This window comes from Haliotis cracherodii, unplaced genomic scaffold (genome assembly GCF_022045235.1).
Source record: "Haliotis cracherodii isolate W230 unplaced genomic scaffold, xgHalCrac1.p SCAF_7, whole genome shotgun sequence".
NCBI lineage: Eukaryota > Metazoa > Mollusca > Gastropoda > Lepetellida > Haliotidae > Haliotis > Haliotis cracherodii.
In genome coordinates, this window is record NW_027266330.1 from 28,622,238 (window position 1) to 28,636,611 (window position 14,374).

General features: G+C 42.8%; 1 protein-coding gene across 1 annotated transcript; it reads left to right on the forward strand.

Moving 5' to 3' along the window:
* Nucleotides 1-1,688: 1,688 nt before the first annotated feature.
* Nucleotides 1,689-13,607, forward strand: LOC139448609 (uncharacterized). Its single transcript, XM_071230174.1, has 4 exons — nt 1,689-1,895; nt 7,461-7,503; nt 9,833-9,910; nt 12,671-13,607. Exons 1-4 carry the CDS (start codon nt 1,689-1,691, stop codon nt 13,090-13,092), a joined length of 750 nt encoding a protein of 249 aa, XP_071086275.1. The 3' UTR covers nt 13,093-13,607.
* Nucleotides 13,608-14,374: the final 767 nt, after the last annotated feature.

The following is a 14,374-nucleotide window of genomic DNA, read 5'->3' on the forward strand; positions in this document are numbered from 1 at the left end:
ATCGAGTCTGGACCAGCCAATCCAGTGACTGACATCATGAGCATCGACCCACGCAATCGGGATACGATGACATGCATCAATCAAGTCAGTGAGCCTGACCACCCGATCCCGTTAGTCACCTTTTACGACAAACAGAGTCACCTTTTACGGCAAGCATGGGTTGCTGAAGACCTATTCTACCCCTGAATCTTCACGGGTCCGCCGAAGGTTCGAGATCGATTCCTCTCATAGGTACAATGTGTGAAGCCCATTTCAGGAGTTCCATGTCGTGATAGTGCTGGAATAGCGGCGTAAAACGGTATTCACTCACTTTCAAGCATTGGTTGCTGGGTGTCGTACGCTTACCCGCTGGACCGGGAAAAAGGTGACACCTTTTGTTTTGGGGTATTTGAGACCAACACATTCAGCGTGTTTATTTCCTGTCTGATTGCACACAATGAATCGCCGAGATGGTAACTTACACAAGCGAGGGTGACATTACGTTAGTCGCCTCTTACGACAAGGATGTGTTGTTGAGGACAATTCTAACCCGGATCTTCACCCGACCCAGGGTCAATAGGCCAACGTCTGGGCTGCATGAATTCATAAAGTTTGAACATGATATTGAAATTACACGGAGGTGTGTCTCACTGCTTACACCGATACCACGAGACGCAGAAGTAAAAACGTCAATATGTAAATATTAACATCATCTCACATTGCGACCTTGACCTTTCTTCACAGGTGAGGAAACGCAGGTAACAGTAACTGCGTGCGTGGGTGAGAGTCCCCCCTACCCCCCCCCCCCCCCCCTAAAGAGGGGGGGGATCGATTTTCTAGGTTATATTTAGTTGTATAAAGTTCACAAAAGAAGATTTGATAAGTGCACATTTTGTTATCAGTTCCTGCCAAAAATACTTTCAATACGGTGCATTTGTTGCGATTAACCTCCCTTCCACGCCATGAAAGTCCACGCATTCTTTACACAAGGAAGTTGCTAATCTGTAAGGTCCCTGTGTAACAGAACGAGGACGAGTGCAGTGCTCTATCGGGCCATAAACGTACTATCGCGTTGAACACAGGCAAAGACTTGAGTTCCACGAACCAAACACCACAGGTCGCACGAACTCCACCATTCAAATTCAAAACAGATTGCATGAGTTCATATAAACTGCACGGGGGTTACCTGGGTTTATTTTGGGGTAAGGGACCTTGGATTATGTACGGAAACTTGATATTTTTTAGCTACAGCACGAAAAACAGATATATTTAAAAAAAATTAATACTGTGAGCCTAAATATTTCGGATTTTTTTTTTTAAAACCACACACAAAAACCGTCTTGCAACCATTGTCTTTCTTGTGGCTGACATTTTTTTCCAATACATCAACAGTCTGTTGCAAAAGAGAAAATTCAGCATTTTCTGGGACAATTTATGTTTTTCGATAACCCACCCCACCCGTGACCTCCTCCCCTCAAATGGTCCGTACCTTACTGCTAAAAGAGAACTCCTTGGTAACTGCAATCGGGTTGAGAATGTACCCGAAAACACTAACCTTGTGCATATTCATGAGCCCTTGCGTACCGCCTACTCCACCCGTAATTCCCCATGAACGTTTAGATGGGTTTTCCAGTGACGCCATACACAAAGTACCGAGCAAGTTTGAATCTGTTTGAAAACAGGCTGTTAATCTTAGTTGCACGGCGAGCATGGCGAAGCGATTTCTTTTCGGAGTTGTTTGTGTATTGGTTGTCTTGAACCTAGGGCTTATTGTGACGATGATTATGATAGTACCTTTACCCCAATCTACCGGGCGGGAGGATACGGCCGAGTACACACCTCAGCAATACTCGAACACAACTCTGCGGCATCAGTCCAAGAGATGGAAGAAACTGATACGCAACGTTCAGAAAGAGGTAAGTGCGATTAGACGGAAAACATGTGATGTTTGGTCGTGTTACAAGCGGACTGCCTCCGTGGTCTAAAGGTAGAACGTCCGCCCGTAGAGTGGAAGGTCCGGGATTCGATCCCCAGCAGCGTCTTACCAAAAGACGTTAAAAGATGGTACTTGTTACCCTGTCTGGCGCTCGGCATTAAGGGGCTAAAACAAGGACTGGTTGACTCGGAGTCGAGTCAGTATACTGTGTCTGAGTGGGGTATTCATGTTAAACTGTGGCATGTTATCTCAGTGTGCTAGCACTATAAATCGGCATCAGTCCGGACTAGTACAAGCAGCCACACACACATACACGCGCATGCACATCGCTATATAAGTGCAATAATCTTGGACGCGACGTTAAACCCCATTTCACCTCACCATCACTTGGATATTGTCGAGAAGCTTGACGCTATAGGTTCCCAGAGTGGGAAAACCTCTAAGAAATGTGTCATTTCTGCTTGCGGACAGCTTTGAGTCTCCATGTAAATTTTAAAATCATCATGGCTGTACACTCTCCTTCAATAGAGTTGTCATGGACCACAGTGCTTGATATCCAGTACTTCTTTCTCGGTTAAAATTGAGATGCAACTTTCATTTGCTAGCAGTCCAATACAGACTCAATGAGCCTTCAGGTTTCACAACGGAGGTAAAAATTAGTTTTCTAAGCCATTGAATTGACCAGCTGATTTGGTTTTCTACAGCCTCTTTCTTGAGATATTTGAGAATGTTGATGCGGAGTTACGTATTCTAACACTACTACCTTATTAATCATCTAGTCCAGTAACGTCAAACTTGGATTTTCCCGAGTAAAATGACACAGGGTTACTGTTGTCAGCATTTGATAATTTTGTAATGGCCTGGGTTCTTTTTGTCCATCGTAGGGTCATCACAATGCATTCCAAATCAAAGTACTTGTAAATACCAAAAAAAAGAATAAATTTTTATAAGTTTAAAAAAATAAGTAAATAATTTATTTTATTTTTTTTAAAAGAGTGATGTTTTTGGTTCCATAATGAAGACACTAATTCGCGAAAGGCGTCAGTTTAATATTTGTGCTTCAAGCTATCAGGTGGTTAGACCCTTAGATGGTAAGAAAAATACAGAATTAAAAGCTTTTTTTAATTTTACCAGTGGTAACCAACTTGAAGACATGGAACATTTATGGATGACGATTAAAATTGTTTGTGGTTTGAAAGGACGTTTCAGGGCTACTTCTTGTGCCTTCATCAAGGGCAATGTAATGTTCTTCATAACCATTTTTTAAACTTTTTTTTATTGTTCCCAGAGTTGGAGATTAATACAGTATTCCGTCAAAAACTTATTTGGAATAGCATAGAATGGCACAATACACTCTTTAAAAAATTAAAGGGTTGGAAACAAACATTGTCCTATTTCAAACCCAAAACGGTTCCAACACACAGTCAGACTCAAACATATCATGTATCAACAGAGAGCTGAGAATCAAATGCTGAGAATAAAGGTGACCATTTTTTGATTGAATATATGTTTTTTGAATAGTTTTAAAAGTATATCTAATTTCGGTTTGATTACTTTAATTCCTCATACATGAATATGCCTTTTTCCCAATCAAACTATATGATTGATTAAAGTATTAGAGTAGTTAGAACCAAACCAAATAAGATATTTTGTGAAATTAATTTTTTGTGAAAGATAATTATTAAGCCAGAGTTCAAGATCATTCCCAAATTGTTTAGTTTCATGACATTCCCAAAAGACATGGCTGACGTCTCCATTGACAGCATTACAAAAGCTACAAACACTGTTGTCCATAAGATTCATTGTTAATAGTTCCTTCTATGTGTAGATAATTCAATGTAGAAATCTGTACTGAAAATCTAAAAGTTTTACAACTATAAACAGTAAATTTTCCAATTAAAATCACAGTGAAAAATTTCCTGCCATTTATCACAAACTTTAAGATTATTTTCATGTGATATTAATTTATCATAGAAGTTTCTCGCACCTTTAACAGGCTTCATCAGATCACTTAACCAACTGTTTATATATGAATTCTGTAAAATTGTTTTTCTAGTTTTCTGGATTGTTGTTTTCGATGATTCTGGTATATTGAAGATTACATATCTATAGTCTAATATTGTACCTTTTATCGGATATTTTAGTTTCAGTTCTTCAAATGACATCAATCCGTTTTCATTGCATATATCTTTAATTGAGTAAATTCCAATATTAGCCCATTGCTTTATGTAGCATGTTGCTTGTTTGAAGTTGTGGTTAAGCCATAATGGTTGGGACAAAATTTCTTCTAAATTATCAACATTAGTAAAAAACATTTTTTACAAAAGTTGTTACTTCATAACCTGATGATGGGGCCAGAGTGAGTGAGTGAGTTTGTTTTTACGCCGCTTTTAGCAATATTCCAGCAATATCACGACAGGGGACACCAGAAATGGGCTTCACGCATTGTACCAATGTCGGGAATCGACCCCGGGTCTTCGGTGTGGCGAGCGAACGCTTTAACCACAAGGCTACCCGGCCGCCCCTGAAGGGGCCAGAAGTAGCCCTCTGCCGTTGTTACATACAGTAAATAAGTTGTTATCCGTAAAAGTTCCATGTTTTCATGTTCTTCCAACTTCTAAATGCCTTAATAACCATTGTTCAAATATATGTCAGTAGAGGGGGGTCTCTTGAATATTTTTAATTCGTCATATTTCCGAGGTCAATTTGATTTGAATTCGGGCGCAAACAAAAATGAATAGTTAATGTGTTAAAATTACCCACGATGTGAAGAGGCCCACGTTTTGATTGGATAACCTTGACCTCAAGGACCCGCGTGAAAAATCACGCGGAACGTTTTCTTAAATTCCTAAAATACATCGAAACCTTTTCGGGGTTAACACTATTAAACCAAACAAGCTTGTCTCATTCATGGATTACGCTTGCATTCAGCATAGATCTACTACATACGTTATATATTCGATCTATATGCATTATTTTGTTATGCATCCGACCGCCTTCGCGACTTTCAATTTGATATAATGTGGAGGCGACTATGCTTGTCGAAAGAAGCGACTAACGGGATAGGGTGGTCAGGCTCGCTGACGACTTGGTTGATGCGTGTCATCATATCCCAATTCCGTGGATCGATGCTCATGATGTCAATCACTGGATTGTCTGGTCCAGACTCGATTATTTACAGACCGCCGTCATATAGCTGGAATATGGTAGTCAACAACAAAGAGTGTCGTACAGCGGACAGCAACGCGCTATATTTATAGATAGTTGAGGTCACGTGCACCACAAGTGGAACACCGAACCCGCGGGGTCATAAATAAACAGAAAGTACAATCTCATTAAAATCAGATCTTGTTCAAGGGTGTGTTAGTCTCTTCTTTCTTATAGTATGATCTACATTTGTGTGCGTATTAGGGAATTATTAGTGAGTGAGTGAGTGAGTGAGTGAGTGAGTGAGTGAGTTTATGTTGCGAGTTATATTGCGGCGTGTCAGCTTAATGTTGGAGGAAAGCCCGAAGTGAAGCAGGTCTCAGACGTTTACCACTTCGGTGAAACCCACGAGCACGGGTATGGTGCTGACAAACCTAGAAACATATAATCGGGGCGAACCGGGATTCGAACCCACAATCATAGGTTTCTGGCGTGCCCAAGGGACGTTTGAGTAATCCTGACTTCTGTGTTGTATATTGTTTGTGGTGTGAGTTTAACTAATTTCATGTCATATAAATGCGTGAATGGAATATACATATGTGGTTGCATTTTAAATTAGTCAAATGTTGTCTTATGTGATCCTAACTGTTGTTGTATAACATGTTATACAGTGTTTTGATAAGAATCAATGCCCACTGCAATCCACCCACTGCAAATTGTACCTGGACAGCACGGGACATCCTCAGAAATTCATTTTCCTCTCCCTTGTCGGTTCAGATTAGTTCAGCTGAAGCTCTCGGTTCCAGATTAGAATGAGAGGTATCTAAGACCATCCATATTTTGTATATGTTTTCCAACCTCAACCTGCAAGAGAGCGGGCGGGCGAAAAAAATTAATTAAAAAAATTATTAAAAAAAAAATGTTTCACTAATTGTTTAACTTATTTTATGAAATTCCAAAAGTTCAGAAAACTTGGTAATAATCTTTGAATTAATTTATGACGTTGATCCGGTCGCTTTGCTTCGGAAAACGAATACAGAATCAAGATGAAGAACGATCAAACACGACCTGGCTTTTTTATGAGTGTGCAATCGTAGACGTATTTTTTTTATACCATCGGTGCATACATTTCCACAGCGGCGTGGAAAATTGGGAGGAAGTAACGCCGTCATACAGCTGTAATATTGCTGAGTGCGGCGTTAAACAACAAACCAAACCAAACCCTAACAATGATTGCGGGCGTTTTCATTACATAGGACACTCATTCTCTTGAATGATCCGAACACCATCGTGGTGTAGTGGTCGAGCGTCCGCCCGCGTCGCGTCGTACCAAAAAGACGTAAAAAGATGGTACTTGTTATTACCCTGTCTGGCGCTCGGCATTAGTGGGCTTAAACAAGGACTGGTCGGCTCGGAGTCAGTATACTGTGTCCAAGTGGGGTAGTCATGTTAAACTGCGGCATGGTATCTCAGTGAGCTATAGCTAGCACTATAAATCGGCATCAGTCCGGACTAGTACAAGCAGCTACATACACGGACGTGCATGAACGTCGCTATATAAGTGAAATAATCTTGGACGCGACGTTAAACCCCATTTCACCTCACTTCACCACTTAAACGTTTCTTAAAAAATGTATCGATGCAGATGAACTCTGACAGCTGTCAAGAACCTCTTAAATAAACAAAACGACACCTACGTTTCCTGTCACGCTCAATAAACTGGACCAATAAAGAAACATTAAATATATATTACTAAACTAGACCCTGTCAGAAACCGCTCCTATAACAATGGGTACATTTTGAAACGTATCGGAAGAGCGAAAGCTGCACTACTTTGCCTCGTTAATGTGGAACTAATGCAAATGGCAGTCAAATACTAGTATACTGTTTCCTAGCAGAAGACGCTTACGATTAACAACAGGTACAATATTGTATATTGGTATGACGCGACCGGGGATCGAACCACCGATTTTCCGCTCTCCGGGCAGATGCCTTATCCAATAGACCATTAGGTCTGGGAATGAATGCCGTAGGCCACTCATGATGTTTTAACAGGTCATGCTTTTATGAAACGAGTGAGTGAGTGAGTTGGTTTAACGCCGCTTTTAACATTATTCAAGTTGTATCACGTCGTGTCAGCTTAATGTGGGAGGAAAGCCCGAAGTGATGCAGGTCTCAGACGTTTACCACTTCGGTGAAACCCACGAGCACGGGTATGGTTCTGACAAACCTAGAAACATAATAGGGGCGAACCGGGATTCGAACCCTAAATCATAGGTTACTGGTATGCCCAAGGGACGCAACTCTTCACAGCGAATCGCAGCGCCTTAGACGTCTGGGCCACGATTGCCCCCTTTTATGATACGATGATAAGCTGATTTTTTTTTTATCTTTTCAGCACGAACATCTTTTCGACATTATGAAGAAACTTGAAAAGAAAGGTAAACAGAAACACATATACTGCCAGGCAAAAGGAAGTACACACACATCTAATGTTTGTTAAAATGAAACAAACACGAGCACTGGTTCTTATATGTTGTCGGTGACTGAGGTAGATCAGTGGCCTAAGGCACCGCCATCACCCGAGTTGACATGGTAAATCGATGGTGATGTATTTGATACGGGTATCATGGTTGTTTTTTTGCCTTTTTTGATTGAAAACCGCCAACTGGGTGTTTTAATATAATTTATTGACTATTTATTGATCTGGTTTGATCATTATTCATGTCACAATTTCTGGGTTAACATCTTTTGGTTTTGATTCGGAAATCACATCGCAAAAGGGGCCAAATCCACGGGATTGTATTTCGCATTATTATTTCAGGGTAGACTATATTCTCAATCTACTTTTCCCTTGTAGTCTTGGCTTATAATATAAGACTCCCCATTCAAACGATCCTACTGTCGCGACAATTGTACATTCTTATGCAGGGAGCACGGGTGGCCCAGACGTCTAAAGCGCCGCGAATCGCTGTGCAGAGTTGCGTCCCTTGGGCACACCAGAGACCTATGATTGTGGGTTCGAATCCCGGTTAACCCCGATTATGTTTCTAGGTTTATCAGCACCATACCCGTGCTCGTGGGTTTCACCGAAGTGGTAAACGTCTGAGACCTGCATCACTTCGGGCTTTCCTCCCACAATAAGCTGACACGCCGTGATATGACTGGAATACTGTTAAAAGCGGTGTTAAACCCAACTCACTCACTCACATTCTTACGCAAGTGATCATCGCACCTATGCGTTTATCGTTATGTTATCGGAATTGTTTTTAAATCGGTCGCGTTTTCCATGTTCAAGAACTATCATACATGTGTACATTGTACCTGTTTTTGTCGAATGTTAAACCACTATATCATTAGCAGTCTGGAATTTCGACTCAACTGGCGATCGCGCGATGTTTGTTTGTTTGATGTTTATTCTTTAACTTCGCTCTATTCCATTATTATGACGACGGTCTGGAAATAATCAAATCTGGACCAGACAATCCAGTGATTGACATCTTGCGCATCGATGTTCGCAATTTGGATACGATGACATGCATCAACCCAGTCAGTGAGCCTGACCACCAGATCCCCCTAGTCGCCTTTTACGGCAAGCGTGAGTTGCTGAAGACCTATTCTCACCCGTATCTTCACGGGTAGACCGCGAGCTGAACTTCTGTCCTGGTTCTGGGTCTGTCCTGGGCCTGTTCTGGGTCTGTTCTTGGTCTGTTCTGATTCTGTTCTGGTTCTGTCCTGATTCTGTCCTGATTCTGTTCTGGTTCTGTTCTGATTCTGTTCTGGGTCTGTCCTGGGTCTGTCTTGATTCTGTTCTGGTTTTGTCCTGGTTCTGGTTCTGTCCTCGGTCTGTCCTGATTCTGTTCTGGTTCTGTCCTAGGTCTGTCCTGATTCTGTTCTGGTTTGTCCTGATTCTGTTCTGGTTCTGTCCTCGGTCTGTCCTGATTCTGTTCTGGTTTGTCCTGATTCTGTTCTGGTTCTGTCCTCGGTCTGTCTTGATTCAGTCCTGGTTCTGTCCTATGTCTGTCCTGGTTCTGTTCTGGGTCTGTCTTGATTCTGTTCTGGGTCTGTTCTGGTTTTGTCCTGGTTCTGTCCTGATTCTGTTCTGGTTCTGTCCTGGTTCTGTTCTGGTTTTGTCCTGGTTCTCTCCTGATTCTGTTCTGGGTCTTTCCTGGGTCTGTCCTGATTCTTTTCTGATTCTGTTCTGGTTTTGTCCTGGTTCTGGTTCTGTCCTCGGTCTGTCCTGATTCTGTTCTGGTTCTGTCCTCGGTCTGTCCTGGTTCTGTCCTAGGTCTGTCCTGATTCTGTTCTGGTTTGTCCTGATTCTGTTCTGGGTCTGTCCTGGGTCTGCCCTGATTCTGTTCTGGTTCTGTCCTGGGTCTGCCCTGACTCTGTTCTGGGTCTGTCCCGATTCTGTCCTGGGTCTGTTCTGGGTCTGTCCTTGGACATGCCCTGGGCCTGTCCAATCTCCTGTCTGCTGGTATCACGAGGATCAAGCCCGTAGTTATTGCATCGGTGCTACCAATGTGTCTAGCAACGGAATCCTGTCCGGTTAACAACTCCAGTATGCAATGACACTTCTGTTCTAAGGACAAACGTAGCCTGTTACTCGTGATTTCAGCACTGACGAATATTGTTTTTTTAACTATATGCGACCCGTAATGGGATTTCCTCAGATCTTTGTTTAGCGGCAGCAAGAACTAAGATCTGATTTTGATGAGATTGGCTACATGTTGGGTGTGGTAGTTGCCATATCAGTTTATCCATTTTCAGTGAAAAGGATGGACGACAGAACAATGCCTGCCGCTGCACACCTGTTCTTGAATAAAACCAAGACTGTAGAGAACTCAGGTAGGTCAAGTACAGAGAGCAGCATTCAACTGTCGTCCAACAACCGAATACACATCTTCCCAAGGCAAGGGAGTTAACTGACTGTAAAAGTCGAGTTTCCACTCTTGCCGAACCAGGCTGGAATTATGGAGTTAAATTTCGGCTGGACTAACGAATCTTTGCATAGTTCAATCAAAATCGCGTAACGAAATAGATATCCGGTTCGTAAACTGCCGTGCATATTTCGGATCGATTGCAGGATTTGCAAAGCAAACACAGCGTCAACAGATATTTTCCAAATATTTTCATCTTTTTAATCAAAGCGCTCACGTGATTTGATGCACTTCGTGAAGTAAGACCCGTTTTATTACAATAAAGATTTTGATTATAGATCAGATCGTCATGACTGGGCGCCGCCTTTTCGTTTTAAGTAAAGTGCAAGTAATATGAGAGGTGGAATCTGATTGGCCAATAGGAACGACATAGAAGGGACACAACTCGTAATAGCCACTGGTGGCGCAACTATCAAGCCCAGGAATTCCAGCCTAGTTCGGCAGGCGCGGAAACTGGACTTTCACAGTCAGTTAACTCTCGTGTTACATGAAGAAGCTGAAAATAGAGATACTGTATCCATCCATTCTCTCAGTCCCGGACGAATTCTGCGATTCCTGGAACGCGGAAAGATTTGCAGAAAACGTAAATCACAGCATAATTGCAGAAAATGGCGGAATTTGCCTTCTTTATCAATCAATAATAATTTTTAATATTTTCAAGCTTTTTATCGAATTTTGAAATCGAATAATACCCAAACATTTTACATGGGATTTGAACATACAAAATATGAATCCTACAAGAAAACGAAACCTGAAATAAATGTCACTTTTAAACGTTATTTTGATATTATGACTGCATAAACTATGTTTACATTTGACCATACATTCATATCAAAGAAACTAAGCATATTTGTGTGCGTAATTGTCTTCTCCATTGATATCTGTTTATAATGAAAGTTTGTGGAATATTTCGAATTCGCTTTTGTTATATTCTTTTGGAAGGGAATGGTTATATGTTAACGCAGAAATTACCGCACAATTCGTCTGGAACTGCACTATAAAACAGGGAGACTAGCATCAGGTGCTGGGGACCTGCTCTACCGGGGTGACTGACATGAGGTACTGGGGACCTGTTCTACCGGGGAGACTAGCATGAGGTACTGAGGACCTGTTCTACCGGAGAGACTGGCATGAGGTACTGGGGACCTGTTCTACCGGGGAGATTAGCATAAGGTACTGGGGACCTGTTCTACCGGAGAGACTGGCATGAGGTATTGGGGACCTGTTCTACCGGAGAGACTGGCATGAGGTACTGGGGACCTGTTCTACCGGGGAGACTGACATGAGGTACTGGGGACCTGTTCTACCGGGGAGACTAGCATAAGGTATTGGGGACCTGTTCTACCGGGGAGACTGGCATGAGGTACTGAGGACCTGTTCTACCTGGGTGACTGGCATGAGGTACTGGGGACCTGTTCTACCTGGGTGACTGGCATGAGGTACTGGGGACCTGTTCTACCGGGGAGACTGGCATGAGGTACTGGGGACCTGTTCTACCTGGGTGACTGGCATGAGGTACTGGGGACCTGTTCTACCTGGGTGACTGGCATGAGGTATTGGGGACCTGTTCTACCGGGGAGACTGGCATGAGGTACTGGGGACCTGTTCTACCGGGGTGACTGGCATAAGGTACTGGGGACCTGTTCTACCGGGGTGACTGGCATAAGGTACTGGGGACCTGTTCTACCGGGGTGACTTGCATAAGGTACTGGGGACCTGTTCTACCGGGGAGACTGGCATGTGGTGCTAGGGACCTGTTCTACCGGGGAGACTGGCATAAGGTACTGGGGACCTGTTCTACCGGGGTGACTGGCATAAGGTACTGGGGACCTGTTCTACCGGGGAGACTGGCATGTGGTGCTAGGGATCTGTTCTACCGGGGAGACTAGCATAAGGTACTAGGGACCTGTTCTACCGGGGTGACTGACATGGGGTATTGGGGACCTGTTCTTCCGGGGAGACTGGCATGAGGTATTGGGGACCTGTTCTACAGGGGAGACTAGCATGAGGTACTAGGGACCTGTTCTACCAGGGAGCCTGGCATGAGGTTCTAGGGACCTGTTCTACCGGGGAAACTAACATGAGGTACTGGGGACCTGTTCTACCGGGGAGACTAGCATGAGGTACTGAGGACCTGTTCTACCGGGGTGACTGACATGAGGTACTGAGAACCTGTTCTACCTGGGTGACTGACATGAGGTACTGTGGACCTGTTCTACCGGGGAGACTGACATGAGGTACTGAGGACCTGTTCTACCTGGGAGACTGACATGAGGTACTGGGGACCTGTTCTACCGGGGAGACTGACATGAGGTACTGGGGACCTGTTCTACCGGGGAGACTGACATGAGGTACTAGGGACCTGTTCTACCGGGGAGACTAGCATGAGGTACTGAGGACCTGTTCTACCTGGGTGACTGACATGAGGTACTGAGGACCTGTTCTACCGGGGAGACTAGCATGAGGTACTAGGGACCTGTTCTACTGGGGAGACTAGCATGAGGTACTGGGGACCTGTTCTACCAGTGAGACAACCATGAGCTTGGTTCAGCATGATAGGTTTCTCGTATGCCCGAGGGGAGCAACTCAGCACAACAAACTTTTGTCAGCGGATCTGTGATTCAACAAATAAACAAAATACTATTTTCTAAAAGACATATTATTTCAGACGGGACCCTCGTGTGGCGATCCTCTCTGAAACTAGATAACAGCAACGTGATGTACGGTGGCATCAACAGCGACGACAACGGCGTTTTCAGCGTGACTCGCGCCGGAGAATATCTCTCCATGGGTCACATCTGTTTCGATACACATAAAAATCAAATTGAAAAACCCACGTTCATTGAGATAGTGTTCCGCAAAGCGTCGCCCCCTGTATTTAGCCCTGACAAAGAATTCAGTGATTACCAAATATTGGCGAACAAGGTTTTGCTTGAGAACAAATCCTATTTGTCCACAAGTTTTATGAGTTTAGGTAAATTCAAAGAAAAAGATCGTTTCAGATTCATGTTCCTAAAAAGGGTGTATGCAGAATACATTCATGCTGACGAATCAGAGTGCAGTGCTCTGACGATACTTAAAGTAGGTTAAACACTCAGTCTGTCGTAGGACTGCAGGATCTTGTTGAAGTTTTATACAGGAAGTCAGATTCCAAAGTGTAGTTCTGGTGTCACCCGCCGTGATATTGCGGGAATATTACTAATAGCGACGTAAAATCATACGCTTCCACTCACCCAAAGTGTGAAATATATTATGCCGCACTGAGCGATATCACGGTTAAATAACTGACTCCTTTGTCCGAGGTCTAACTAACGGAACTGTTATTATAACACCACTTGGCAATGACGGAACGTTTTTTCTTTCTCTGTCATTTCCCTTGATGATAGAACAATTTCGCGAAAAAAAGTTTGTTACCAGCGGGATTCGAACCCGCGAAGTCCGCACGGATGGCTAACGAATGTTGTCTTTTGACACGACATGAGATGAAATGGTATGATATTAACAACTGAATATTAACTTATATCAGGACTAACTACTTATCCATTTATGAACTGCGAAATACGTTTTATGAAATTTTTATACAGTATGTTACTCTATGCATTCTAGTTTTTGTACAGTACTTATGATATGGTAGCATTTCGTTTCAGAAATGATTATTATCTTGATCAGGACTATGTTTGCTCAAAAAAGGTCCATCAACATGGGCAAGTAATAGTTAGGTGATTGATAAATATGCTCGAGTTGGTCCAAAATTAATGGTATACTGGCCCCGGGTCATGCATTTCATAACCAGAGTCGGGAAAGTGCGTAGTGCACGTGCGAAAGGCTCGGGGAACATATTTCACGTGCTTCACGCAGGGCGGACTCACACAGTGTTCACACAGTTGAGCAAAGAGTTCCTGATTATCTTTCAAAATTCCGCTAACAAAACAATGTTTTTTAAGCATTTTAGGTGCTATAAATGTTGACATGGTTTAAGTATGTTAGACCGCTCGGACCACAGTGTCCTATCGTCGAAATGATTAACTAAACCACACGGCGCTGATATTCACAGTTCTCAGGTCTGTAGCGTTCGTCAAAACTCGCCATTTTTTCGGATTCATTATTTTTTCAGGAATGACACACGTTTCATTGAATGGTTTCCAGAATGACCTTTTGTACGAACAACGGAAATTATGTATTCTTAATAAACCATGGTCAGTGTGAATGAAATTAATCAAGACAAACATTATCAGTATTAAAAGTTTCTGGGTTTTTTTTTAAACAGGTACATATCCATCCTTTAAGCATGGGTTATCACAGAATCTTTCAGATCAACCTGATATCGACAATCCTTGTTTTATATTCAGCGATGCTAGTGTGTGTTTTATAC